Here is a 27,845-nt window from a genome sequence, read left to right on the forward strand (position 1 = left end):
CCTTCCCATATTCCATGAACCAATCAATTATAGGATGCTGCTCATAAGATATCAACCCATATCTCCCCCACCACCACCACCACTGGCGGTGTCTACCCTTTAGGGGATATTTATGAGTCAGCATTTTATGAAGGTGCTTCACTTTGATGGAGTCTAAATCACCAAAAACGTTCTCTGTTGCCATCTTAAGAAATACTGTATATATTTCTAAATGATCACTCCTCATTGATAAAATGCTTGATAAGGATTGAGATCACAACGTGGTTATGGTTAAAAAAAGATTGTCTTCATGGTTAAAAGATATCAACGTTGACTGTTGACAGGAGCAGGGCGTGACCATCCTCTGTAAACGTGAGATGAGGTGACAAGAATCAGAAAGGTTCTGCGGATTTTAATCAATAGGATTGTTTTATTTATTAGTATAAATAATAACATAGTATTTGGTTGAGTTCCCCTTCGTCATGTCAAATCCTGATTTAATCCATTAAATAGTAGATGTCAGCTACGTCAGCTTCTTTTTTTCCTACACTTCTCTTTTCTCTCGCATGGCAGGTTTTTATGCACCTTGTCTGAATACAGAAAAACTCCAGTAGTAGTTTTATGATTTTTGTAAGGTGGGTTGATGGTCACAAGTCAGCAGTTGAATATAAATCTTAAAGTCTTTTGGAGAGTCGAGCCCTTTTGAGAGGAACTGAGAGCTCACCGTATTTGAGGGCAGCTCCAGCTTTTGCTAAATCCCTGTTTAAACCCCATATAGAGATCCAGAGGGGCTGACTGGCAAAGACTGGGGGTTAAGGAGATCATTCAGACAGATGAAGATGATGCATGGCTTCCTTCGCTCTCTCTGTCTGCCTTTTGTCTCTCGCTCAGATCCGCACACATACCCCTACGCACCATCCTCTTCCTCCCTGCACTTTATCTACTCCATGCAACCTTGTACACCCATTTCTCTCTCTCTCTCTCTGGCTGCTGTCCAACTTCTCTGTCGTCGTCTTTCATCTCTTTGGCTAAGACAGGAACAGGCAGATTAAGGAGAGGAAGAGTATTAAGGGAGCCATTCTTTCTGCCTCTTTGTGACGGGAGGGTTACTGTTAGCGCAGCGGAGCCCTCCCTCTGCTGAGTTTGGTCATTAGAGAGGCTGCAGAGCAGTGGGGGGAAAGTAAGCCTGAGGGAGTGTTTACATTACTGGAATACTGATATTGTGAGACACTAGTTGTATAAATGCACGTATTTCTGTTTAATCTTATAATTCAAAATCCATAAAATACAAAAGGTAATAGGTTAAATTAAATTATTAAGTGTATTAAAACAGTCGACAGAGCACATCACCTGATAAACAGCACTATAATGAAGAAAATAGTTTCAAAGCATCACAACACTGCAGGGAAATGTGCCAAATACCAGTACAGAGACGTGGTTAGAGACATAATTTGACAACAACTATCTGTAGCTGCATACTAAGAGTTCAAAGAGCTCAAAGGATCCAAAGCTGTATTCCAACAAACTTCCAATCAATTGGAAAACATCATGATAAAACATAATTGCTGAAGGCAATGTGTCGACTGTATAAAAGAAGTGGATGTAGCCACTGTGATGTCACCCATTGGTTTGTGGAGTACCGTTTTGAAGCCTCGAGTTTGGCATTTTTGCCATCGCCATCTTGTTTTTTTCGAGCCAGAAGTGACCATAATTTGGACGAGAGAGTGGAACTGGTGAGGAGCAAGGCAAAAAACCATGCTTAAAACGAAATGCACGACCGGAAAAAATTAGTGTCTTTAGTACAACCAAACGCTGAGCAACGCCACTGTAGCGACTTGTCAACCACAAGGTAGCCACACCCTAAAGCATACCCTCCTTTATCGTCCTCCCTTATAATCTAAATGGGACCATAACTTACTAAATGAACATCATGCTGTATTTAAGAAGACTTGAAACTAGTGATTAAGACCATAAACTCATGTTTACAATGTTTACTGAGGTAATAAATCAAGTGAGAAGTAGGGTCATTTTCTCATAGACTTCTATACAATCTTCTTTTTGCAGCCAGAGGAGTCGCCCCCTGCTGGCTATTAGAAAGTATGCAAATTTAAGGCACTTCCGCATTCGCTTCACTTTTCAGAACTGGGGGTAGCCCCTTGAGGCAATACCGTCAACCATGACATTAGGCTCGTTCGAGATGACCCAAGCGCGCAATGCATGCCGGTTAGATTCATGTCCGACTTGATCCTGACTTGCTCTGACGTCATGCACACATGGGCATCGAACGAGCCTATTCTTTCCCTAAGGACGTCCCCGTTTGTATATTAACTATATTTATGTATGTTAATAAAAACTTATTTGGATAGAGCGAATATTTTTTTATTTAAAACATGCCATGGAGCCATAGGTTGAGTTGGTAAAGCTACAAATATTAGCTTGCTTTCCGTGATATCTCCTTTTTGTCTATGACCACAGACACATATCTTGTCTCACACCGTGGCATGCAGAATGAGGTAGAAAACAGTTCACTAGCTAACGTTGTTGGGGAGGCTGGATAGAAGTTAGCTGTGGCAGTTTGAAGAAATTACAATCTGGCTTCTAATGACACAATGTTGTCACAAATGAACAGGCCGAGAACAAATTATGCGTTAATTCTAACGTAATTAAACCAGATTTTTTGAAAAAGTGATAGCTCTATTATTGCTGTACGAGTTGATTTACTCCTCAACAGCCGAGACGATTCCTTCCATACAGAACAGGACAAATCACTATTGTAGAAGTTCAAATCTCCCCTCACACCATACCTCTAGCCATTATTCTTTATTTTTTACATGAGTGAACACACATGCAATAAATGCATAAAAAAACTCCCTTACTTCATTCAGAAAAAAATAACGTCTAGATATTTGACATGAGGTAAGATTTGAACTTCATTTAAACCACTTTCCTTAACTTTAGATGAGCTGTTCTGCTCAAGCAAGAGAAGAGGATCAACGAGAAAAGGAGCTTGTTTCACAAAAGCAAGTGGTTCTTACATGCAGGGTGGAAATGGTGGCAGCAAATAAGAGATACATATGGGAGTCCTAAAGGGCTCTCTAATGCTCATGCAGGGGTCACAGATGTGGGGTTTGTTTTAATTAGTGAAATGTGTCAGAATTAACGAGAGAGGAATGAAAATAGCATCTTGTAAATTTTGTGAAAGGGGCCCAAAATTGTTTACAATTTTAGTGAACCAACTTACATGTTCCTATACGACAACTGCTTTCTGGTAGGGCTGGGATGATTCACCTATCTCCCGATTTGATACTATCACGATACTTGGGTGCCGATTCGATATGTATTGCGATTCTACAAGTATTGTGATTCGATATTACAATTTATTACAATTTTTGATACCTTTTTTAACACTAGACCATGGGAAAAAGTTGAATCCTACACTTCTAGGGACATTTACTTTGGAAAATATCTAAATGAATACAGTAAGAATGTTTGATTGTTAAATATATCAGTCATTGTCAGAAATTATTACATTACTTTTTCCAGCAACCCTTAAAATCAAAGAATAAAAGACATTTTCCTCACACATTAGTGGTATTTTCTTTTTCATTTATAAGGCACATGTAATGTTTTATACTTCTGGATAATATAATCCAATCAATCTTATTTCTATATATGTATTTTGTATATACAGTTCCCTTTGTTAACATCTTAGCGTCGCTAGCTTTGACCGTTCTCTTTATACATCCATGGTCAGCTCCATTTGACTGTATTTACTATAAATGTAAGTATATGGGTGCTCTACAGTTGTAGCATCGGCCGATTTGACCACGGAGATGAGAGTGATGGCTGGCTTCACTGCACGTTACCGCAATACAATAACGTTTCCTGTCCATGACAGAGTTAGCATGCAGCTTTAGCCGTGATGTCTAGCTCTGTTTTTCCTGCAATGTGTGAAACCCAAAGTGTTTCCATCCTTTACTGTATGTGTAGTGTTTACCACTTTGGATTTAACATGGGAGGGTTCAAGTCGTATCCACGCGAACCCTCCTTTTTGTATTTCCTCGTTGCGGCCAGTAGCGGTTTGTTTTGGTTGACGGATACGGAACGGATATGACATCACGTTACTCAGACTACAACAATAAAAGCGGTAACTTCCTTCTACCTCCGCATAGACTCAAATGAAGCAAATATATCAATTCTGGCATTAAAGAATGAATATCAGTATTGTAAAAAAAATAAGTAATAATAATAGTTTAATTTAGTGAATTGTGTCAGAATTCACCAGAGGAATGATCTCATGTTGCAAAAAGCAGCTTGCATGTTGCAAATTTGGTGAAAGGGCCCAAGATTGTTTCCAATTTTAGTGATCCGAATTTAAAAAAAGAACGTAAAGCTTCCCTGAGCTTTTTACAGTATGTTCATATACCACAACTGTCTGTCTTTTCTGTTCTTCTGTTTGTTTAGCCATTATCTGAGCACTGCCAGTCCTCCACTGCACCTCCACCACTGTGTCAGACACAGCTATGATTTGTGATGCAACCACATAGCCTTGGCTCCTGCAATGCAACATGTGTCTGAGGGGAAAAATAGCCTATCAAATTTCAAAAGTACAATTCAAAGAGTGTGCTTTTTATTAAATATTGATGTCACACACATGGTTAGCGGGATGTTAACGTTTGAAGGAAAACAGCATCACTTAACGCCCTTGTGCTACCTTGCTCTACAGTGAACAGCTGTTACATCACCCTTGAATCATTCACTCTGAAACCAAAAAGAGTTGAGGTAAACACTAAATCTGTGGAATGTAAAAGGGCTCGCCAGTTTCTACAGTGAATGATCAAAAGATGGAGCAGCTCGCAGTGAAGTAACTACCTATACCTCCAATTACAAAATCTACCACATACACACATGCCCTCTTAAAACCTATTTGGCTTTGTAATTCCTTATGTGCATACAGTATGTTTTCCCTTTGATTAATTTACATGTATGAAGACAAAAATGAGAACTGGGCATCCCTGTTTTCCTTTAGTGCCATTTAAAGGGGAACAATGTGAAATATTAAAGGGATTGTTTGTTACTTTTTAAGCGTATAGATGTACCGGGTCGGGACACATGCGCGTTCGCATATGCGCGCTCGCGTGTGGCCGGAGCCTCGTCTCCTCTGCCTGCTTGCCTTCACTCAGACAGCGCGCGCGTTCTCGGGTACTCGCTCCACCTCTAGACGTGAACGCGCGCTCACTAGACACTGCAGAAGAGTTACTTTACCTCTGAGAATATCTGGTGAATGTGGAGTGGACGTTTGTGCAGAAATAAATGCTGCAGCTCCTCCAGACCGACAGAGGTTTTCCGTGTCTTGTGAAGTTACAGGACTCTGCAGAGAGAAACGTTGTTGTCTCGTTACCGACCGGTTGCCGGTGTCTCCCTGTTCACTCCGGCTGCGAGCGGAGGGAGATGAGTTTCTCGCTGCGGAGCCCCACTGCTGAAGCCTGCGCTGAGGCAGGAGAAGCAAACACAGTATCAGCAGTGATTTATAGAGAGACCTTCATCTGGTCAGCTAACATTACTGCCAAGCAGCTGAAATATAGAGTGATATTGTGGTTTTAGCTGACGTGTGTCGCCTCACTGTTTTGAGCGAAGCTCGCTCATGTCTATGTAGAGCGAGCACGAGCCCGACGCTGACTTTCGTTGATTTCACGGCCACAGGTGTCGCTGTTAAGAAGCATTTCTGAAAGTTACAAATAGTCCCTTTAACCAAGTGTGGTTTCCTTCCTCCTTTTGATGATTCACTATATTCACATACTGTGGCTTCGTCCGAAATCGCATACTCTGCACTACATACTCAATAGGTGTACTATCGTCCAACATGCTTTTGTGTGACTAAACAGCAGTATGTATCTTTTCGGACACACTGAGCAGTAATTTACGTCGTTATTTCCTGAGCGCCTCCTTGTCGGTTGGAGACGTGCAACCATGGTAACCCGGGCCAACCTCATGTGACCAAAATGACGGGTTTGTGATAATCAAAGATAGTCTGAATTAATTTAAAATAAATAGTATGCCTAGCGAAGTGAAATCTTATACTTACAGTTAACTTGAAGTGTTATTGACGTTACAGAGCTGTCCGTCAACGTCTGTTATGAACGTTGTCGTCACTACTGCATTGCATTGTGGAATATTTATGCCACAGGAAATAATACGCAATTTGTATACTAATGGTTTCATACTAAGGTTTCGGACATACTAAAAATACATAGTATGTCAAATGCAGTATGCCAAAAATACCAGGATGTCCTACTACATCCGGTCGCATTTTGCAGTATGCAAGCCAGCATGCTTTTTTGGCTGTGCTGACCCACAATCCTCTGTGCAGCAGATATACTGTATGACCAAGAGGGTCAAAGTTCAAGGCGCAATGTTATGACGAAGTATGTCCCAATGTATGCACACTGCACGCAACAGTACGTAAAGGCAGCTGCAGTATGTACTAAAAGTAAAAAGTAATAGTACACGATTTGAAGCATAGCCTTAAGGCCCTGACACACCAAGCCGACGATCGGACGTCGGACTGTTTGGGGCTGTCGGCCTAGTTTTTGCTGTGTGTCCCCCATCACCGGCTCCAGTCTGCCCTTGTCGGCGTTTTTTCCGCCGATTCAGCATGTTGCATCGGCGGCAGCATGTTCATCTCACGCAGGCGCAGAACATACGTGGTAGTTGGCCGCCCGCTGTAGACTTTGCAGCGTGTTTGAGTGCAACTTGACAGCCAAGATAAAGGCAACGTGAGGCAACTCAACTGGTGGCTTGGTGTGTCCCCAGCTTGGGTCTCATGGGGCTCAGCTGAAACTGTTGTCCGTTTCGGTTTAAATGCATCCTTTGATTATTTTGTGAATTATACTTATTCACTTTCTTTTACACGCATTAGTTACATGAGAAGACACCACTATGTCTGTCCATTAAATATGAAGCCACAGCCAGCAGACGGTTAGTTTAGGTCAGAGATAGAGAGAATACAAGAATATTTTACTCAGGTAGACAAGCACTTTTACTTTAAAAAATATTATATTCAAGTAGCCTAAGAGCACTTTTACTGATATTTTACTCAAGTATAAGTAAAATCACTTGTGTAGAAATGTATTCCGATAAAAGTAAAAAAGTAGGTCACTTAATGGACTCTGAGTTGAACTGCTTTACATGTTTAAAGAGGGAGAGATGGGGGGACAAAGTGAGTGCCTATGATCAAAGACATATTAGGCCTACATTGCACAACACATTTTAGGCTATACAATACAGTGCATTGACATGGCATCATACAGGCTAAATATCACACCACAGAGCCCTTATAGCCAAACCAAACACAGCACTTTTCAGCCTGATCATGCATACAACTGATGATCAACACAACCAGCTTAATCAGTGGAGCCTCGCTGGACTCTTAGCCTATAACCAGAAAAGAGGACAAATCTCAGACAATTCAACAAAAATGGACGAAAATAAATGAAAAGAGCTAAGGACTAATGATGGCAAGCTGAAGCTTCATGAAGCATTGAAGCTTTCCAGCAAATTGGGTTTGGAAAAGGGTTCATTTCTGGAGGCTTCATGTGCATGAAACCACCTGGTGGCCAAAGAGTGATCACCAGGCAGATATGATCTGAACCATGTGATCTGTGATATACTGTATTTTGCACCAGTAAAGGCTGTTGAGAATGACTATAAACAATGAAAAAAATATATATTACCATGTCATCCATTTATATCTATATAATATATAATATAATATCTATTTTCTAGTAAGTATATTATGAGTTTATAACATACATGTATAATAAACTGTAATTGTTTTGTGACTAATGCATCTTATGTGTGTAAACCAATCCTTTGGTCAGTAATTGTATTGTAGTGTAGTGTAATATAATATAATAATGGCAGGAAGGATTTAACATTATCAAGACAGAAACAACACGCACATGTAAACAACATAACTCCACAGCTGCAGCAGCCACACACACACACACACATTACAGCAAGCAGAGTGACACATGCTGGCATTGACATTGTCCTCAGCGTTTCTATGGACAGGCCTACAACATTCACAGTGAGTTAGTTGTTGAACACACCTGTCTGGACGGCTTTGTGTGAGTCTTTTGTACCGTGAAGTCCTCCACAATCTGAAGTCACCGCTGGAAGAGCCACCACCACGGTTTAGCATTTAGCGTGCTAGCCGGATCCAGAATGCACCTGTTGTTCAGGCATCAACTCAGGTGTGTTTGATTTCTGTCACTTTGCGTGCTGGCCGGGTGGAGCAACCAGTGACTGATTAAGGATGCGAACTTTGTTTTTTTACAATAATGCTAACCTTAACCTTAATGACATCATTCTTTATTTTACTGCATTGTTATACTGTTCACAAACTGCTAAGCCCGGCCCAGTTGCTACTGCACCTCCAAACCCCGGACAGTCAAGGTACACACATTCAACACGTACCTGCTACAGCGTGTCAGCTCTGCTCTGCCCTCTAGTGGCCGCAGACACACCAGCAGCTTAATACAGACAGACAGGTGAACAAACTATAAGACACATCAGCAGCTTCTTCTCTGCTGCAGCTGCTATTTCAATCATAATAATAATAATAATAATATTAATAATAATAATGTATTTTTATGTATCTCCTTTCTTTTGTGCCATTCTCCCATGGTTCATCAGGATTTTTTATGAGTTTGGTTTTCACTTTGTAACGGATGGGACTTGAAATGTAATAAAGTACAGAACTTGAGATGAAGAATACTTAAAGGGACTGTTTGTAACTTCTTACATGTATAAATCACACGGGTCGGTGTCCCATGCGCGCTCGCATATGCGCGCTCGCGTGTGGCTACGCTGTTCAGACTCAGACTCCAACACAAACTACATGGAAGCACCAAAACCCCAAAGTTATATCTAGTGAAGCCCGTCTTGCAAAACAGTGTTGGCCGCGGTCGGAGGACGCGGGGGAGACCGTAGCTTTGGTCTCAAGGGCCGAAGTCTCTGCTGTACTCTGCTCCTCTGCTCCTCTGCTCCTCTGCCTGCCTGCTTTCACTCAGCTCACTCCACCTCACATGCATGCGCGCACACTTCACACTGCAGAAGAGTTAGTTTAGCTCTGAGAATATCTAGTAAATGTATAGTGGAAGTTTGTACAGAAATAAATGCAGCAGCTCCTCCAGACCAACAGATGTTTTCCGTGTCTTGTGAAGTGACGGGGCTCTGCAGCGAGAAACGTTATCGTCTCCGACCGGGTGCCGGTGTCTCCAACGCTGACTTTCGTTGACTTCAGGGCCACAGGTGTCGCTGTTAACAAGCATTTCTGGTTCTTACAAACCGCCCCTTTAAGTAAAGTAAAATTAATGTTTTGTTGTCTTTTAAATAGGCTACTCAAAAAGTACACAAGTGCACAAAAGATTACTTTGTTACAGTAACAAGAGTAAATGTAATTCATTACTTCCATCCCTGGTTTAGCTTAACATACAGACCTACCAGCATCCCTAAAGCTCACTAATTCCTGGAGTCTTGTCGTCGCTGTGAGGTTGCCAGAAAACCAGCAAGTCTCCAGAAAGTCACCGAAATAGTCCCTCACACAACCCCTCAAAAGACCAACAATTTGTTTTTTGTATGGATTACACAAACATGTTAATTAGTGAGCTTTAGAGGTGCTGGTAGACAGATGTTGTTACCTTCAGACAGAGCCAGGTTAGCAGTTTCCCCGTTAACAGTCTCTATGATAAGCCAAGCTAACCAGCTGCTGGCTTTTCTATCTTCTCGTCTAACTTTTGGCAAGAGAGCAAATAAGTGTATTTCCCAAAATGTTGGACTATTGCATCGTGAACTAGTTTTTAAATTTTGACACCAATCCATTGTCTCATAGAAATGCTTCTTAAAGTTGAGGTGGTGATTCAAAACTAAACAATGAATTAAAAGAAATGACAGAATAGAAATCAAATCTTGGAGACATAGCTTTATCAGCGGTGGATTTCAACACTTTCCAACAACAACATTATCTACTACTTTGTCTTCGGACGTGTTGTGCTGTAATGATATGACTAAATCACTTCACTTAAAGGTGTCAAACACGCCACACGTGCATGACGGATCAATCCTTCACGCTGTGGTACTGAAAGCTTTCCATCCTTTTTTTAAAAACATCATCAAATCACAATTCACCGATTGTATTAAATATCACAAAGTTTATATCAGTCCAGTGATTTAAACTGTTAAAAATAAAAGTCTTAGACAGAAAGTTGAACACAAAAGTCTGAACAGCCAAGAGGGCTATGGTGTTCCAACAGTCGAAGCTCCTCCGCTCCTGCATTTCAATTTGGTGCGGTACCTGGGCGGTGCGCTGTCAGCAGAATCTGTGTTCCAGTTGGGTGACTGAGCCTTTCCTTGGTATTGAAACATGATGACAGTGAAGGCAAGTCTCACACCAGCCAATGGAGCCATCAATAATAAGACAAGGTGAGCAGGAGGGGGAGGGTTATCTGGGTACAGCACATGCACTTCCCAGTGGGCCGCGGGGCCAGACAGGGCCGCAGAGAGGCGAGATATGGTGTGACGCTCCTGGAATCTGTGATTTGACATCTGCTCCGTGTGAGAGTCTGTCAGAGGGCAGGAGAAGGTTTTCGAGGGGCACCGCCACTTCCTCTTTAGTCCGAGTCTCTGGGTTTTTATCAAAGAGATCTGACTCGCGGGGCACAGAGAGTGGCCGAGCAGCACGGCGCTCGCTGGAGGTGGTTGGCTTTGAATGGACGCCAAATTAAATGTCATTCAGCCCGCAAAGTCAGTCCTCCTCTTCCACGTAGGTCGAGGGGAACCAGCCCATCTGAGAAGCAACAAAGCAGAATACAATTCAGGCAGCAGCACATTTGACAGGATATATATTTTTCATGTACTTTTTGTATTTTTCCCATTTTCTCTCAATTTTGAATGGTGAATTGTCCTCACGCTGCAGTCCTTGTGCCTACACAGGGCGCTAACTGTGAGGAGCTTCACAGAGGTTACGTAATGCACACACATACAGAGAGTTTCCAACTACCGCTTCCCACCCTGCCAAGATCAAACCGTCCTCCATGCAGGTGCCATGAACCCTCTCCAGTTTCCCACCAAACACCTTCAATTATGTCCAACAATTCTTTTAACCCCTGCATCACTATAGGCACCAACATATCAAGTATTTGTACGGTCAAAAACTTACTGAATGAACTTTAATTACTTTAAACCAGTGCTGAAATGTTTTCAGGCCTGATCCAATGCAACAATGTAAATAAGTTAAATTCTATTCTTATTCTCATACTCTCTATTTTCTCCTTTTTTGTTCCGTCATGCTATGTATTTAACATTATGGCAGGCGGGGAGAAATGTTGTTTACCAGACAATAAAGGAAGACATTTAAATAATATGTTTTCAGTTATACTCAATTTATGTTGATTGACACACCGCAGCCTACTTCAAGGTGACATTTAATGTGACTGCATCATTGGAGCTAAATTAATGCCCATCCATCATGGACTTGCCTTTGCTATTCCTTCTCATTATCCAATTTAATTGGTAGGCCAAAAGATATCATATTTTTAGTTGGTTTTATTATATTTGTGCATAATTTGATTTGTATGAATAGCTACATAAAAAAAATTACCAAATAAATGTATGGACAAACTGTGGAAATGTATGTTGTTTGTAATGAAATGCATACAAAAATACGTTTAAAGATATGCGTATAAAGATAAATATATTCAAGATGCGTGCAAAGATTATGTCACGAAACTGCTGAATTAGGGTACTGGCACCTTTTTTGGTCCAATTCAGGCCCTGCTTTAAACAATAAAATATATATTGACTATTTAGGTCAGTACATACACTGAAACTCTACTGCTCAGACAAGAAGACTTATTTAAAAAAGTGTATTCCCCGTTAAGCCCTAAAAGGGTAGACATTCATAACTATTATTCAAATTAACTGACAGCATAACATGATGCCATGATACCGCAATTTTAATGCATGATATTTAAGAGCGAACTGTCCAGTCAATTAGATGTGCAGTAATACTGTATGAATATGTAGAATATGTGTAAAGAAATTCTACAATAGCTACCATTGTGTATGATAACAGCATAGATGGTGCAGAAACACCAAGGTAAAGATGGAATCAAATGACAGCATCCTCTAGCAGACCTACCCTGCCGTCGACCTCTCCCTTCCACCACCCATTGGACATCTTGGTATAGATCTTAATGATGTCTCCCTGCAGCAGGGAGAGCTCCCGTGTGTCTCTGGAGCAGAAGTCATAGCGTGCCACTGCGATACCGACAACCCTGGGAGAAAACACTGAGACAAAGAGATCTCGTCTTATTATTGAGAGACATCTCCGCTACATTTCACAAATATTCTGAGAACACTCTCAGTGATTTAATTAATTTCTTAGAGCAACTATTGGACTACAAATGGACAAGAACTATATTATCTCTGGTGCTGTGGTTATGTGTCTCTCTCCTCTCATTGGTCCACCAATAACTATCACGCTCACAAAATCAGAAAGTCACGCTCCATACAACCATTTAACCAGAATCTAAAAGCATAGTTTACAGGTGTTCTTAGGTTTGTCACTGTGGGATTAGGGCTGGGCGATAATTCAATATGATAATTTATCATCTTTCAATAGAATCAAAGCATGATTAAAAATGATATATCGAGATACAGATACTAACTCAAATTTCTCAGAAAACCTGATGTGAAATATTTTGAGGGAATATAATTTGAACACTGCGGTTTTGTTTTTACAGTTTACATTACTCATTTCAATGTAACAAACGGTGTATATGGAAATATTATTGTCTTTTTGGGAAGGGGTAGTGTGAAACTCTCTGTAAATACTCTTGACTTTTCATTTGTCAAGTATTTAATTCACACAAGAGTACACAAACATATGCTTTATCTTGTGATTATTTCATATAGACTGTTTATTTATTGAATTACCAGAAAACAAGCTATATTGTAATATATATCGTTATTGAGATATGAAATGACCTATATCGTGATAGAAGATCTTGGCCATATTGCCCAGCCCTACCTTGAGAGCACTTGTAAGGGCAAGGATGCTTGGTGAAATTTAACCTTGAATTTCTTTTTTCGTAATAATCTATTTAAAGTAGCATCTTGTGTACAGAAACATACAAATTAAGCACAAATGTAAATGTTTTTCCCTCCGTATTTTGGTATTTTTCCCCCAAATCCCCCTTCGACCCAACCCTCATCCATTGCTGATGCAAAAAGGATAAAGAACAAAAAACAAAGATACATTTTTAAAAAAGGAAGAGGAAAAAAAAGAATGAAAGAAAAATAAGATTTAAAAAATGTAATAAATAATAATAAATAACCTACACATTGACAGTAATAATAATTAAAGGATAAATCCCAAACTACAGATAAAATAGGCTGATAGACTTTACATCAAATACTCAATGCTTCAATCAAGATGCGTTGAGTCGTCTCATACAATAAGTACCAAGCTCAGTGACATCAAGTACAAAGCACCATGTATAAATGGACAAATTAACTATTAGTGGTCATTTCTATTTACAAAATTCAAACTTCATGATGTCATACATTTTAGCTGATGGAGAGAAATACATCTCATATGCCATAAGTCTATTAGTCTGCACAAATACACCACGTCCAATTCAAATGGCAAAGGGGGTGAAGAGGACTTATTTTATCTTATTTTTAAATTCTAACAAAACTTTGACAACAAAAAATATTAACTCAAGGTTCACTCCAAACAGGTGCCTTTTGGGACTCCAAGGACAATCACAGAGCAAACTCAACAAAACGGTTCCTCTACCTTTAATATAGAGTGGTATATTATCATTATACGTAGTTTGTACAAGGTTAACATTACAACGGTATGAAACACATTTCTCACAGTAAAATATCTATGGATATCTTGTAAGGATGAGGCAGCAAAGAGCCTTAACTTGTGTAAAAGACACAGATGAGGGGAGAAATATATAGAGCTGCCCAGCTTGGCGGTGACAAACACAGTAGAGATGACAGGTCATGGGTTATCAAAGTCATGTGTTGATCTCATTAAAAGTTAATGTTCAACACAACACTTATCAGATTATACGAGGTTACAGCCACACATGCAGGTCAGGGCTCATCACTTGTGAACACAGGTGTGCACAGGTTTGTTTACCTTATCTGTGGAAATACAGGTGACACAACAGGGAAGATATGCTGGATGAAAGGAATACATCTACTCCCCCCCAATGCACACACAGGCACATCATACCAACACAGAAGCTCAAGCCCACACATACATACATGCATGCATATATGGACAAACAGAGTAATCTTAATGGACTATTATGCTGCTGGGAAAACCTCCCTCTATTCCAACTTTGGAGCATTTTCTCTTTATCCCAGGATGGTTACTACCATTGCTAGCCTTGTAGTCACACCTAAAAGTTAATATTAAAGCTGGAGTTGGTACCTTTAATAAGAATAACTTTTTGTCTGGGGCGACCTATGGCTTGCCCGGAGGAGTTTCTGGCAGCGGCCCGGGTGTGGTTCCGACCTGCGGCCCTTTGCTGCGTGTCGTCCCCTCTCTCTCCCCATTTCCTGTCACTCTCCAGCTGCTCTAATAAGGGCAATAAAAGCCCTAAAACATAATCTAAAAAAAAAAAAAAAGATAACTTTTTGTCATATTTGCTCAACTTGTAACAATATCCTGACAGTAGTACATAAGGCAGATGAAAAAATGTATTTCCTCTGCCTCCTTTTAGTCCTTCCAGTACATGGTATTTGCAAGATTGTACCAAGTTTGAAGAAAAACAACCAATCAGAGCCAAGTAGTCAGCTGTCAATCCCTGCTCACGAAGCTTGTAAACTCCAATCAAACGGTCAAACTAGGCAGCGCTGATCAAATATGAATCAATATTATGTTACTGTAATGCCTATTTCTCACCTCAAACGTTTTCAGAAACATCTTGTAGTATACTGTTTCGCTGTAAAATGAGAAAGTTTATGACCCGGCCATCATGTTGAAAGCAGTCAAGCTTTAAGTAAATTAGCTATTTTTATTTTCGTACATATTTGTTGTGGTTCGATACAAACAAAAGAGTATGTCCCCTTTCAATCAGATAATGTAATAATAGAATTGATAATGTTACCGTTGCATTTTAGTAAAATGTAAATGCCAGCAATGGCAGCTTTATAGCTCTTTGCCACTTGTTTGCTGACAATTCTGCAGTTGTTTGCACCTAGTGGGAGATATCAGAGCTGTCAGAAATGGAATTACAGGAGACTGACGTGAATGTTTTTTTCCCCACACGACAACTCGTACGATCTGGGCAATGTGACGTAAAAAGCGGCATCATTAGACTACATTATTTAACAGAGACAGGGAAAACAAGACGGTGTGTCTTTGGAAACCTGGAAATGTGGGCATACAGCAAGGGAGAGACAAAGAGAGTAGAAAAGATGTACCTGTACCTGACCAGAAAGGCGAGGAGGAAGGAGGAACAAAGCTGCAGCCGCCAAGAGGAACTACAGAGAAACGGAGCGGGCCGTAGTGGGAGCAAAGAGAGAACATAAGCAAAGTAAACATAAGTTTGACAGAAAGAAAGTATGAGAGAGGGTAAAGGAGAGACAGACAGAGAGTGTGTGTGGGGGGGAGTTGGCAAAGTCAAAGAACAAGCAAAAAGCAAGAATGGGTGAGAGAGAAGCGTGAAAGAGGAGGGCAAAACAGTGAAAGCATCAGACAATTTCTCATTTCACCTGGCACATGATGTTTGTGTAATACTGACCAATAGAAGGTTGAGTAGTTAACTTACATACAGTACAGTTAACTTGACATGTCCACAAGTATGCAGAAATGTTCACATACTTTGGTCTGGGGCTGTTTTTTTATTATTTGGGCTATGCCCTCCTAGTTTCAATTAAATCTTAATGCTTCAACACACAAAGATATTTCAAACAATAGCGTGCTTCCAACTTTTTGGTAACAGTTTGGAGAGGACCCTTTCCTGTTTTAACATGACAATGCCAACCTGCACAAAACCAGGTCCATAAAGAAATGATTTGGTGTGGGAGAACCTGAGTGGCCTGCACAGAGCCCTGACCTCAGGCCCATCCAAAACACCTTTAGGATGATCTGAACTGCTGTGACCCAGGCCTGATCCACAGCCTCCTCATTCCTTTGAAGGAGGCCAGTCCGGCAACGCAGCGCGGCCAGAGAGTATAGAAGCAAAGAGACGAAACTCTGGTGTTTTTTTGACAACAGGCGCTAGATGGCGTTGCAGTAGTGCTGCCGCCATTTTGGACTGAAAACAACAATGAGTCCATAGCCATGAATGTATAAAGAGGCGTCTGTAAATCACAGGATCATTTTTTTTTTTAGGTAAATCAACTTCCCAGTACGAACACTTAAATAGCCCTCATTTAAATCGTTATGTCCTAAAAGTTGTAAAATGCACTAATAGCTGAATCCAGAGTTATTTTCCTCGGCATAATAAACATCAGACCCACGGGACTGCACCGCCCTGCACGCTCATATGACATATCCGGTTCTGCCGGCTTCCTGCTAGCTGTATACGGCTGTAATAATGGATATATTGGCTGTATTTCATCACTTTTATGATCTTATAATACACCCATGGGCTGTAGGCTGTAAGCCTGTACCGTGGTGGATGTATTAACACCTCTGTTCCCAAACAACTGGTTATCGGCCAGTAGCTAGTAGTGCTAGTAGCATGATATAAACAGAATTTAATGGAGTTGTAGGCTATTTACTAAAACGCTGGGCATAAGCACAGAACACAACCTCTTATACATCCATGGTCTGTGGTCTATTGGACATCTACTGTATTTTGGAGGTCCTTGACATGAAACGTTTGAGATTGCTCTCAAAATTTGTGAAAAAAGTTGAATAAATAAATTTGTAAGTAAGTAAATAGTTATAATAGTGTGCATGTTTATAGTATTTTTATTGTTCAACACAGGCCATTTCAGTAGAGACATTAAATACGACAATAGAGTCAGTTCACAATGGGAATGGCTCTCCTGTTGGGCACTGATGTTGCAATGGAACGAACAATTGGCTGTCACTTCTTAGCAATATCTTTGGTGGGGGTGCCAAAGCAGAGGACTCCGACAAAAAAATGGAGGGTCATCCCGCAAAAAAACCTGAAGCGGGCTTAACTGCTGCCACAATGCAACACAATGTCACCCAGCAAGGCTCTGCAGTGGCCAATCAAATGTGAACAGTATATTTCTTACTGTTTACTTACTGTTTGTTTGTGTTACTGTTGGCCGCGCGATTATTACGATGAAAGATGAAATAATTGCCGCTGTGATAACTTTCCACAGTTGTAAAATCCTTTCTCAGAGTATCATAACCTTCTGTGAAAACGCGAATGTCCCTATCTAGAGCCAGTGTTTGGTTTGTCTGTTCTGGGCTACTGTAGAAACATGGTGGTCAGCTCCGTGATTAGGACCCGCTCCCTAAATAGATATAAACGGCTCATTTTCAGGTAACGAAAACACAAAAAAATGTATTTTCAGGTGATTTAACACTAAAGAAAACATACTTATTAATATGATATACTATTGCTGCCAAACGATCCCCCTAAATGTTACACACTGTTCCTTTGAGTTAACACATGGCTGTTTTCGGTCTGAACATCCACTTATTGCCCAACAGCAGTAGCTGACCTCACTGATGCTCTTGTGGCTGAATGGGAGCAAATCTCTGCTGTCAGGTTTCAAAATCTTGTGGAGAGCCTCCCTAGAAGAGTTGAGGCTGTTGCAGCAGCATATATAGTAGCAAATTGATGCCCATGGTTTTTAAAGATCAGGTGTTCAACTGTCTACTTTGGCTATGTAGTGCAGCTTCTATAATCATCCCCAGGTCATACTGCATAACACAGCAATAGCAACCTTTTGAGTGAGCAAAAGCAGCAGTATGGGGGTAAGTATACGTCTGAGCACAGCACGGCGCCCTGACAAGGCAATCCAAGCCGCAGAACCAACAGCTTCTGTTCTCATATAAAATCCCATCTGAGCCAGCGGACCCTCGCACTCTGAAAACCACCTGCTGTCATCACAACAATATGGCTCCATGCCTTCTTCCTCTCCCCCACAGGGATAAGTAAACGCAGGCCAATACGTGTCAACTGTTGGTCTGACCAGAGCAGACACAAACCTGCAGGAAGTAGATACAGCGTAAACACATACTTTATGTGTACAGATATAAATAAACGTGTACTGTACATACAACCATAATTATCTAATATTTAAACTAGGGAAGTCAATCGATTCAAATATTTAATCGCAATTAATCGCATGATTGTCCATAGTTATTCATGATTAATCGCACATTCACTTAAAGGGAGATTTGTCAGGTATTTAATACTCTTATCATCATGGGAGTGGGCAAATATGCTGCTTTATGCAAATGTATGTATTAGGGCTGTGAAAGTTAATGTGATAATAACGCGTAAATGCAAATTCGTTTTAACGCCACTAATTTTTTTAACACATTAACACAATTGATCTTTCAGAGGTTTTAGTGGACTCAAATGTGCTAAATTTTGGCAAGGAAAAACATCTTCAAAGGGGTCCCTTGACCTCTGACCTCAAGATATGTGAATGTAAATGGGTTCTATGAGTACCCACGAGTCTCCCCTTTACAGACATGCCCACTTTATGATAATCACATGCAGTTTGGAGCAAATCCTAGTCAAGTCAGCACACTGACACACTGACAGCTGTTGTTGCCTGTTGGGCTTGAGTTTGCCATGTTATGATTTGAGCATATTTTTTATGCTAAATGCAGTACCTGTGAGGGTTTCTGGACAATATTTGTCATTGTTTTGTGTTGTTGAATGATTTTCAATAATGAATTTATACATACATTTGCATAAAACAAGCATATTTGCCCACTCCCATGTTGATAAGAGTATTAAATACTTGACAAATCTCCCTTTAAGGTAAATTTTTAACAGGTAAAAAATGTGTGAATAATTTGCGATTAATCATGAACAATCATAGGATGAATCGCGATTAAATATTTTAATTGATTTACAGCCCTAGTATGTATATATACATTACAAAATTTAGCGTATGTTTGGAGTATTATTTAACCTCCTTTGCGACAAGCTATTATGACATTGGTACCAATGGATTCTTTAGGTTTTCTAGTCTCATATGATGCCAGTATCTTCACTCTAGCTTTAAAACTGAGTCCGCCACAAGGCCTAATTTTCAGATCTCATTTTGACAGATTTTGCATAATATTCACTTACAATCATTAATTAAAGACAACAGAATAGAATATCCTCGATAACACTGACTACAAAATGATTTTTAATTATTTCCCATCTCTAACATTCCCACACATACACAGACGACAAGCACTCAGTCAGACTTAATTAAAGATGCGAGCTGGGGTTTCTCCCAACAAATTACTCCAAAGTTTTGATGGTTTTTCAATAGTTCTGCATCTTGTGATTGTTTGCTCAGCCTTGCCTTCTGTTTTCTTTGCTATGAGGTGTCTGTTTTGAGATTCAAACCATTTTGTGTGTGTGTGTGTTTTTTGTTTTGGCATGACATCTGTCTTTCCACGGAGGCTGTTTACCAGACAGAGAACGCGGTGCCCACACTAAGTCTGTCTATGGGGGTGGACGACTTAAGGCAATAATAATCTATCCCAGAATGCACTGAGGGTCTGTCAAGGCTTTCTCACTGAAGGAAGCGCGGTGAATGGCAGCTATGCACAAACACACCTCTCGCAGAGCTGCTTTGAAGCCTGATGCGCTGGGAGACCGACGCTGCCAAAGGAGGCAGAGGGACAAGGATGTAGCAGAATTTTACATCCGAACAGACACAAAGGGCTAACTTTGACTTTGTTCCACGCGTTCGTCTGCTTGCCTCTGTTGCAGCGGCTGTGGTTGTTTACACGTACGCCTCTCTTTAAGTTAAGACAGTTTACCTCCAGCTGCTTTCTGCTCTTTTACATCAGATCATATTTGCAAACTTTTCCCAGTTTTGTGGAAACAGGCAGCAGTCCCTCGGTTGGACCAGGGGTATCCCCCAGGTGTGTGTCAGCGGCAGGCGGCTGTCACACAGTTTTCTCTGCTGCCAGCCCAAGTGAAATGTCATGTCCTGTCAGGAAAATTGTGAAGCCATCTCGGAGCTGAGCAGCGTGCGGAGTGTGACGTTTGGAGTAGCAGGCTCCTGGTGCTTGCCTGGGGCATTGGGCCCTAACTGGGACCTCTCTGCTAAGCCTGGTGAGCTGCCGAGGCTCCTTTCTATTTCCTTCACTCACTGTCTCTCTCACTCCCTCCTTTGTCTTTTGCTCTCCCGCTATCTCTCTCGCCCCATGCCTCCCCTTTGTAACCTGTGTCTCTCTTTTACCCCATTCACACTTGGTATTAACGTGCCATCTGTTTTTGGATGTCTTATCTGGGTAAGGAAAAACGTGTTAATTCAAGGCGCAAACGCACGTGGATTACATTACAATCTGAACAGGATTGTACCAGCTCGATCCACAGACTGTATATATAACCGTGACGTCACCCATTGGTTTGTGGACTGCAGTTTTGTAGCCTCGAGTTCAGCATTTTGTTTTTTTTTTGCAACCAAAAGTGACAGGAGAGGGTGGAGCTAAGCACAACCGAACGATCAATAAGACATTTTTAGGATACCAAAATGCTTAAAATTAACTAACTTTCATGAGCTGAAAACACACTGTGAAAGGGTTAAAGTTGTCAAGACAAAAACATTTGCTTATTGATCTATTTGACTCTAAATGGGACCATAATTTACTAAAATGAACATCATGCTGTATTGAAGAAGCAAACTTGAAACTAGCGATTGAGACCATAAACTCATGTTTACAATGTTTACTGAGGTAATAAATCAAGTGAGAAGTAGGGTCATTTTCTCATAGACTTCTATACAATCAGACTTCTTTTTGCAACCAGAGGGGTCGCCCCCTGCTGGCTATTAGAAAGAATGCAGGTTTAAGGCACTTCCATTGGATCACTCTAAATGTAATCTGTACAGTTTGGCTGCATTTTTAAAGACTCAACATTTTGGGGAAATATTCTTGCTTTCTTGCCAGGACTGATTGATACCACTCTCGTATCTGTACGTAAAATATGAAACTATTCCTTAGCTTGCTGGAGTCTACAGCCAAGAAATAATTGAAAAAAGTTTTAAATAAATGAGATATAATAATGAGCATTAAGAATTATTAACTGTGTACATCAAATTCATTCATCTCAACCTTTGTTTTTTTTAGTCCGTCATCCTCAGTGTTTATCAAGTTAACCAACTTCAGTTCGCTTTATGAATAGTATTCCAATAATCAACAATTCTACAATTATTTGTCCTCCTATGTGTCGAACATCTCAGTTACAGTTTGGTTTAATTTACCGAGGTTCAGTGATATGGAACGCTCTGCCATCTCATATTTTAAAGTTGGCACCAGAACAAATTAAGAAAGACGTTAAAGGTTTGTTTTTATCTCCCCAATGATTTCCTTATGGATAATCTCTGTAAATTGCTTACTAATATTGAGTTTTTAATGATGAGCATCTTAATTCTTAATCTAATTCTATTCTATTACTTTGTCTACTCGCATATATGGATGTCTCTTAGTGTGTGTAATCTTATCTTTTTCTTTTTTTCTTCTTCTCGCTCTCTTAACCATCCTTTTTAATATTTTATTCTTTTTTTATAATTGATAAAGGTATGCACCGGAGAGTGCCCTGATCGAGCCCCTCTGAGGGGTTTTTGCACCTCCCCATCACATGTGTTGTTTTTTATGTAATATAAACTTAATAATAATAAAATCTAAAAATGTAAATGTATTAATTAGTGAGCTTTAGGGGTGCAGAACCTGGCTAGCTGTTTCCCTGTTTCTAGTCTTTACACTAATCTAAGATAGCATAAATAGCTATATTTTAATTGTCTCATCAATCTTCTCATCTAACTCTTGTTTTGTTTTGTTGTCCACTACAAACAGCTAACGGTGACCTTTTCCTAAATGGAGTCTTTTCTTTTTACTTCCATTTCTACCCCTTTCCTTTCCTTTACACTTCCCCTACCTCACATTTATCTCACTCTTTCCCTTTCTTACATCCATGTCTTTCTCACTGTGTGCCTCATTTTTGTCTCTCTCCCTCTCCCCTCCCTTCTCTTCCTACACTTTTTTTTTGCCATTTCCACCTCTTCCTGCTCCCCCGACTTCCCACCTCTCTCTCCATCTCTTACCCTCCTTCTGTCCATTTCATTCTATCCACATTCTCTGCCTCTCACTCTCAGACTCTCCATTCCTAACATGCCTCTTCACCTACTCTCCTCCTTCACATGCCGCCTCAGAGTGAACGAGCATCTGCTTCTGTCTCCGAGGGCCAGTAATGACGCAGGGACTGGACTTGTTGAACTTAAGCACACGTGTGCATTTATACATTTTATACATGCCTGTTAATGCCAGCAGGTAGACATCTAAGATGCTACTTTACATTTCACAGTCAATAATTACCTCTTTACCGCGCGGTGACGTACTTCAGCAGTTTCATTCTGACCCTGTGAAAGCTTCTCATTATTTCCATATATCATCTAATGTTAGTTTGACCCTAATAGATGGGGTCTGCCACATAAACATGCATAACGTCTATCAGATAATTTACACAGAGGGTCAGTACTGGATAAATCATTTGTCTATTTCCTTCCATTCTTTTTTTATATCTGTTTATATTTTTATATTTAAATTATTTTCATTTGGTTTTCTCATAAAAAAAAGGGAACATCTACAATTCCACGACAACTAGATAAAAAAGGTTGAATGTATATTGATAGTAATGGATTGTTTGGTGGTGTGAATTTCAACACCTTTTCATTTATCATATCATTTAGCATGAATAAATAGAGGCATATTGAAAAATGTTATATAGCACACAAAAGTATCAAATTCATTGTCATGGAATTATTCTAAAGCCAATTTATATAAAATATTTTGACAATATATTTATTTTAAGTATGACATTTTACATCACTGAACTAAACAAAGCACTATTTGCTAGTTTATTTATCAAACATTTCATATCCACACTCAGTCAGACCAAGGTCTTGTGTATGTAGTTGAATCTAGATGACATCATACATACTGTAAGCTAAAAATGTCAAGCTGCTGTCTTTCTCCCTGAGCTGTCCCACAGGGAATCCCTCATTATGCTGCGCTAAATATTTCTAGCAAGCCTCACACGTCAGAGATAGGATGAGACTTAATTTTAACTTAATAACAAAGCAAATGCTCTGACACCATGATTTTGCAACATAAGGTGGTACTTTTTTTTTTACAGTTCTTAGAGGTGAGGGCACACGGTACATTAGCTGGTCTGTAGTAACAAAATAAAGCAAGTGAGATACTGTTTCTGCCCTCAGCTTGTTTGGTTGCTTCTACTTGATGATCTGGGAAATATCAGTTTCCACTGACTGTTTGGGTCACACAGAGAGGCTTTACAGGCAGGTCAAGTTCCCAGGGGAAAACAACTCACCTTACTCTATCGGAACTGGACTGTTGTAGCACAACTCACCCCTCCAGTACTCCAAACAGGTCAAAATGCTTAGAATTACTGTTCAGCTGTAACCGGATCGAGATCTGATCTGGTAGTATTTCCCTCTGTCAGACAGTGTCAGGGAGGAAACCTGGATGTTTGTGAAGCGGACTCACCACTGCCAGCCTTGGTAATGGCCTTGGGCATGTTTCCATTGGACAGCTCCCTATAGGGGACCTGCAGAGTGGTGTCAAGGCTGCTGAAACCCTCCTTCAGAGAGTGCTGCTTGTAGTATTCCACCAAGTCCTGTGTAAAACAAGCACGATAAAAGAAAAACATACCCTTAACAGTGATATTTCAGGTGAATCTACATGGTATTGTGTACAAATGTACAGAAATGAAAGCAAAGGCATGTGGGCTGGTTGGGTATGGAGGAGCTGCTTGTTTGATCTTGATAATACAACAGCAGCCAGTACTGAAGAACTGTTCCTGGGTGTTTCCGCAACTATATTTTTTTCAGAGTCCTTACCGCGACAGTGAACGAATGCCATACTAAAAGGTCACCCACATAGGTGACCCTCAAGATTAAGAAAACATGGTTAAGATCACCTTTTTTCTGTGGTATTTATTGTGTCCTTACCATACAGCTAAGTGATTGTGTATTTCGAACTACACTTAAAAAATAACTTATTACTGAAACAGCTTTAGGTGTTCAGGTAAAGACATTGGAATTGCAATATCTATCTATTGTCATAAAACACAACATATTTTATATTTTTTTGTGTATGAAGACTGACATCTATGGTTACTGTCTATATTTTTCAGGGTGTACAAAAAATCTTGAAATTTTCTATTTCTAAAAAACGTTTTTATATCAATATTTACAATGATGCACAAAGCTTGATGAACATGAATTTAAATTTCTTAAAAATGTTATAGGAATTAAAAAAGGAAATTTAAATGAACTAAAATATAAAATGAAAATTATTTTAATGACTCGGTAAGGACACTTAGTAAGAACAAGTGATAAAAACCATAAAAAATAAACATGTTACAGATTGTTTATAAGTATTACATACTCTGATGGTTAAAATTATATAATTTGGAAGGGGAAAAAGTGACCGTAGTTGCAGAAACACCCTCCTAAGAAAGGCAATTAAACGCAATATATCTTTCTTTCTACCCATTTCAAATGTAAGTATTGGAAACAAGCTCATATTTAATACAGGCAGTTGCTTTACAACATCCCCTATAGCTTTGAGTGTGAACACAAATATAGAAATAAACCACTTAGTAGACATATTTTATCATTGCACATAAACAAAAGTAAATCTTTCATTGGCATGCTGGTGTTTATCTCCAGAGAGTGCTGCAAAAGCAAATATGTCAAAATGATTATACTCATTAATGCTACAATAGCTTCAATCCATACAAAGTTAAAACCTTTACCAGCACGGTCTTGAACAGCCGACTCTCAGCGATGTAAAAGCAGCAGTCCTTGGTCAGAATCTTAATGTGCTTGACTTTATCGTTGAACCTGTGGAGAATGAATAAGACATGGGCTGCTAATCAACTATACATGCTTCCACATCAATCCGGTCTCTATGGTGAACCATCACGAAGGTCCGTCTCAGCTGACTGTCGGCTACCACGCTGAGCTGAGCCAAGCAACTTTGTTTGACATGAACACCTTAGGTTATCCCCGCTGTGGAAATCAGATCCAATTCACTCAAATCAGATAATAATAGAAGCACCATAGGATTACTTACCCTGTATTATGAATTCATACCAGTGTCTACTTGTGACCCTTCATCACAGGTCATAATGCCTTACAGTGGACATGAGTTGTGAGCAGTTATAACATACAGTGTTTTTCCTTCTTTCATCTTTCATCTGAAATATCTTTAGAGGCATTAGGAGCTAAAAAGTATCAAGTAATTAACAAGAGAAGCAAGAAATGTCAGAAAAAAAACATAATTAAAAGTATTTTGTTGTTTGTTTTTGCTCCGGCTGGTGGGTGGTGCTTGGTATTTCCTCAACTGATCTCAACATGGCTGCTGGGTCACAAACTTTCTCATTTTACAGCTAAACAGTACACTACACGATGATTCTGAAAACATTTGAGGAGAGAAATAGGCATTACAGTAACAGAATATTGATTCATATTTGATCAGCGCTGCCTAGTTTGACCGTTTGATCGGAGTTCGCGAGTGATTGACAGCTGCTCAGAGACGGCAAGGCTCCAGCTCGGCTCTGATTGGTTGTTTTCCTCCGCTCTGTGAAATCTTGCAGATGCCATTAGGATCACCGGAGGACACAGAGGGAAATCATTTTTTTCAGATTACCTGTCTCATGCACTACTGTCAGGATATAGTGACCGTTTTAAATAACTTTTTTTAAATCATATTTGCTCCAATTCTACCCACTGCTGCTTAATCCATGATAGAAAACGGTATCACAAATAACTGCAAAACTTACTGTACAGTATATATGAGAGTGTATGCTATAGGTCTGATTAAATAATGAAAAAAATGTCAAGTACTTATATGTCCTGTGAGAATCTTAGCTCAGGCTGACTTCTTTGTTGAACAGTATAGTGTGGTCCAACCTTGAAAACACATACACACTGTTCAGTACATACATACTGTAAGCACCAGTGTGCGTGTGCTGTCAAGCACAGTGCTGTATATTGCATGACTCCCACATTGTGATGTGCAAGATACAATGGATGAAGATTCGCATTGTAAATCTCCTCCCATGCATTGTATAACGGATAAGAAGGAGCATATGATCATGTTGCAAATTGACAGATATATTATGAATATATGGCGAGTCATACATTATTGATGTGTGTTGAGTTATATTGTGCATAACACATGGAGACAGATGAGCCCTGTTTGGTGAGTCCTATATAGGCTCCCAAGGCTGAACACACATACACACAAACATTGTTCAACACACACACACACACACACAGACTGTAGTGTCTAGTGACACTAGACAGTTCCAGTTGATTAGTAGCCGCTCTCTGTATAAAGCTCCATTATCTCAAACGGCCATCCTGATAATGATCTTAAGCAGTGAGACAGGCAATTAGGATTGGAGTGTTCACAAACTGGCCCTGTACATCAAAGCTTTGAATGAGGGACGGTATGAGTCCACCGAAACCAAATGGGCTGGAATGGTGTGTCACTGGCTAAATAGTCTTAACGTCCAAACACTATTTCAGAGCGCACCCTCAATCGTTATAATCTCTCGGAGCCGTCATGTCAGGTCGGGAGGACTCGATAGTCCTTTTTAAAGACTGAACAAGCTTTGATGTAGCCTGAAAGATATTCACTAGTTAAATGGCCAGTGTTGTATTTCAAAAGACGACTACCGAGGCACTCAACTTGCAGATAAAGCAGCCATTTATTGAGGCCTAAAGGGATGGATGTTTTATCTACAATGCAAGTGCGTCGCTGGCCTTCTTTTGAAATACATTTCTAAGACTGATAGGCAAAGAGCAGCAAACAGTATGATGCAAAGCTATCAGCCTCTCCTTGAGCATATGTCTGAGCAGTAGAGACAGACAATAGATAGATGGTAAAATAGATCATCCAATTCCATCTCATTCCCCACGCTGCATTCAGCTGAGATGTGTGAACTGAGACGGTCAGGGTTAACTTAAATAACTGGAATAATGTTTAGGCATGATGTGAAGTTCAAACGAACCCTGTGGCATTGACACAAGAAGGGTGAATACTCATATTAGAAACACCGTTATACCTTTAGTGTCTAGCCATGCAGAAAGTTGCCCAGGTCAAGGTATAGTTATCTACCTGTACATCAATATAAATGAGGCAGAATTTCATGTTTGATGCTCAGAGCCTTGAAAAAGACAACAGCAACATCTCTTTCTAGAAAAAGACCTTGCTCTCAGCAGTTTTCATAGGGACTATTTCTTCTGTACTAAGTAGTTCAAATGAAAACAGTTCAAAACGATGTAACAAATAGTAGCTGGAAATCAATTTTCAAGTGCAATATTGAGGGGTGGAAGCAATGTGGGTCCATAAACAATAACTGCTGATTCATAGTTTTCATGGTTTTCCCTCTTTGACCACCAAAATAATTGAAATACATGCTTAAACTGTCTCTTTCCAGGTGTTTACATGCCTAAAAAATAGAAGATTTTAATCACAGGCAACCTTGGCTAAACTTTAGCAACAGCTGGGGTATAATGTTAGTGACCTGCCCGTGTTACAGAAACTTATTTCTTAAAGGGACTATTTGTAACTT

General features: G+C 40.0%; 1 protein-coding gene and 1 long non-coding RNA gene across 3 annotated transcripts in view; both read right to left on the reverse strand.

Moving 5' to 3' along the window:
* Positions 1-8,480, reverse strand: part of LOC119499294 — a 151,518-nt gene extending 143,038 nt beyond the window's left edge. The window contains exon 1 of the long non-coding RNA XR_005209367.1: positions 8,091-8,480. This is a non-coding gene — a long non-coding RNA (uncharacterized LOC119499294). The remainder of the gene's footprint in view (positions 1-8,090) is intronic.
* A 1,464-nt stretch (positions 8,481-9,944) lies between these two features.
* The window catches only part of LOC119499307 (guanine nucleotide exchange factor VAV3-like), a 65,740-nt gene continuing 47,839 nt past the window's right edge, over positions 9,945-27,845 (reverse strand). For both annotated transcript variants that reach the window (XM_037788582.1, XM_037788583.1), the window contains 4 exons: positions 25,017-25,104; positions 23,744-23,873; positions 12,182-12,330; positions 9,945-10,828 (listed from right to left, as the gene is read on the reverse strand). In XM_037788582.1, the coding sequence (XP_037644510.1) occupies positions 10,787-10,828; positions 12,182-12,330; positions 23,744-23,873; positions 25,017-25,104 (409 nt within the window). In that variant the 3' untranslated portion in view covers positions 9,945-10,786. The remainder of the gene's footprint in view (positions 10,829-12,181; positions 12,331-23,743; positions 23,874-25,016; positions 25,105-27,845) is intronic.

This window comes from Sebastes umbrosus, chromosome 12 (genome assembly GCF_015220745.1).
Source record: "Sebastes umbrosus isolate fSebUmb1 chromosome 12, fSebUmb1.pri, whole genome shotgun sequence".
In the NCBI taxonomy this organism is placed as follows: Eukaryota; Metazoa; Chordata; class Actinopteri; order Perciformes; family Sebastidae; genus Sebastes; species Sebastes umbrosus.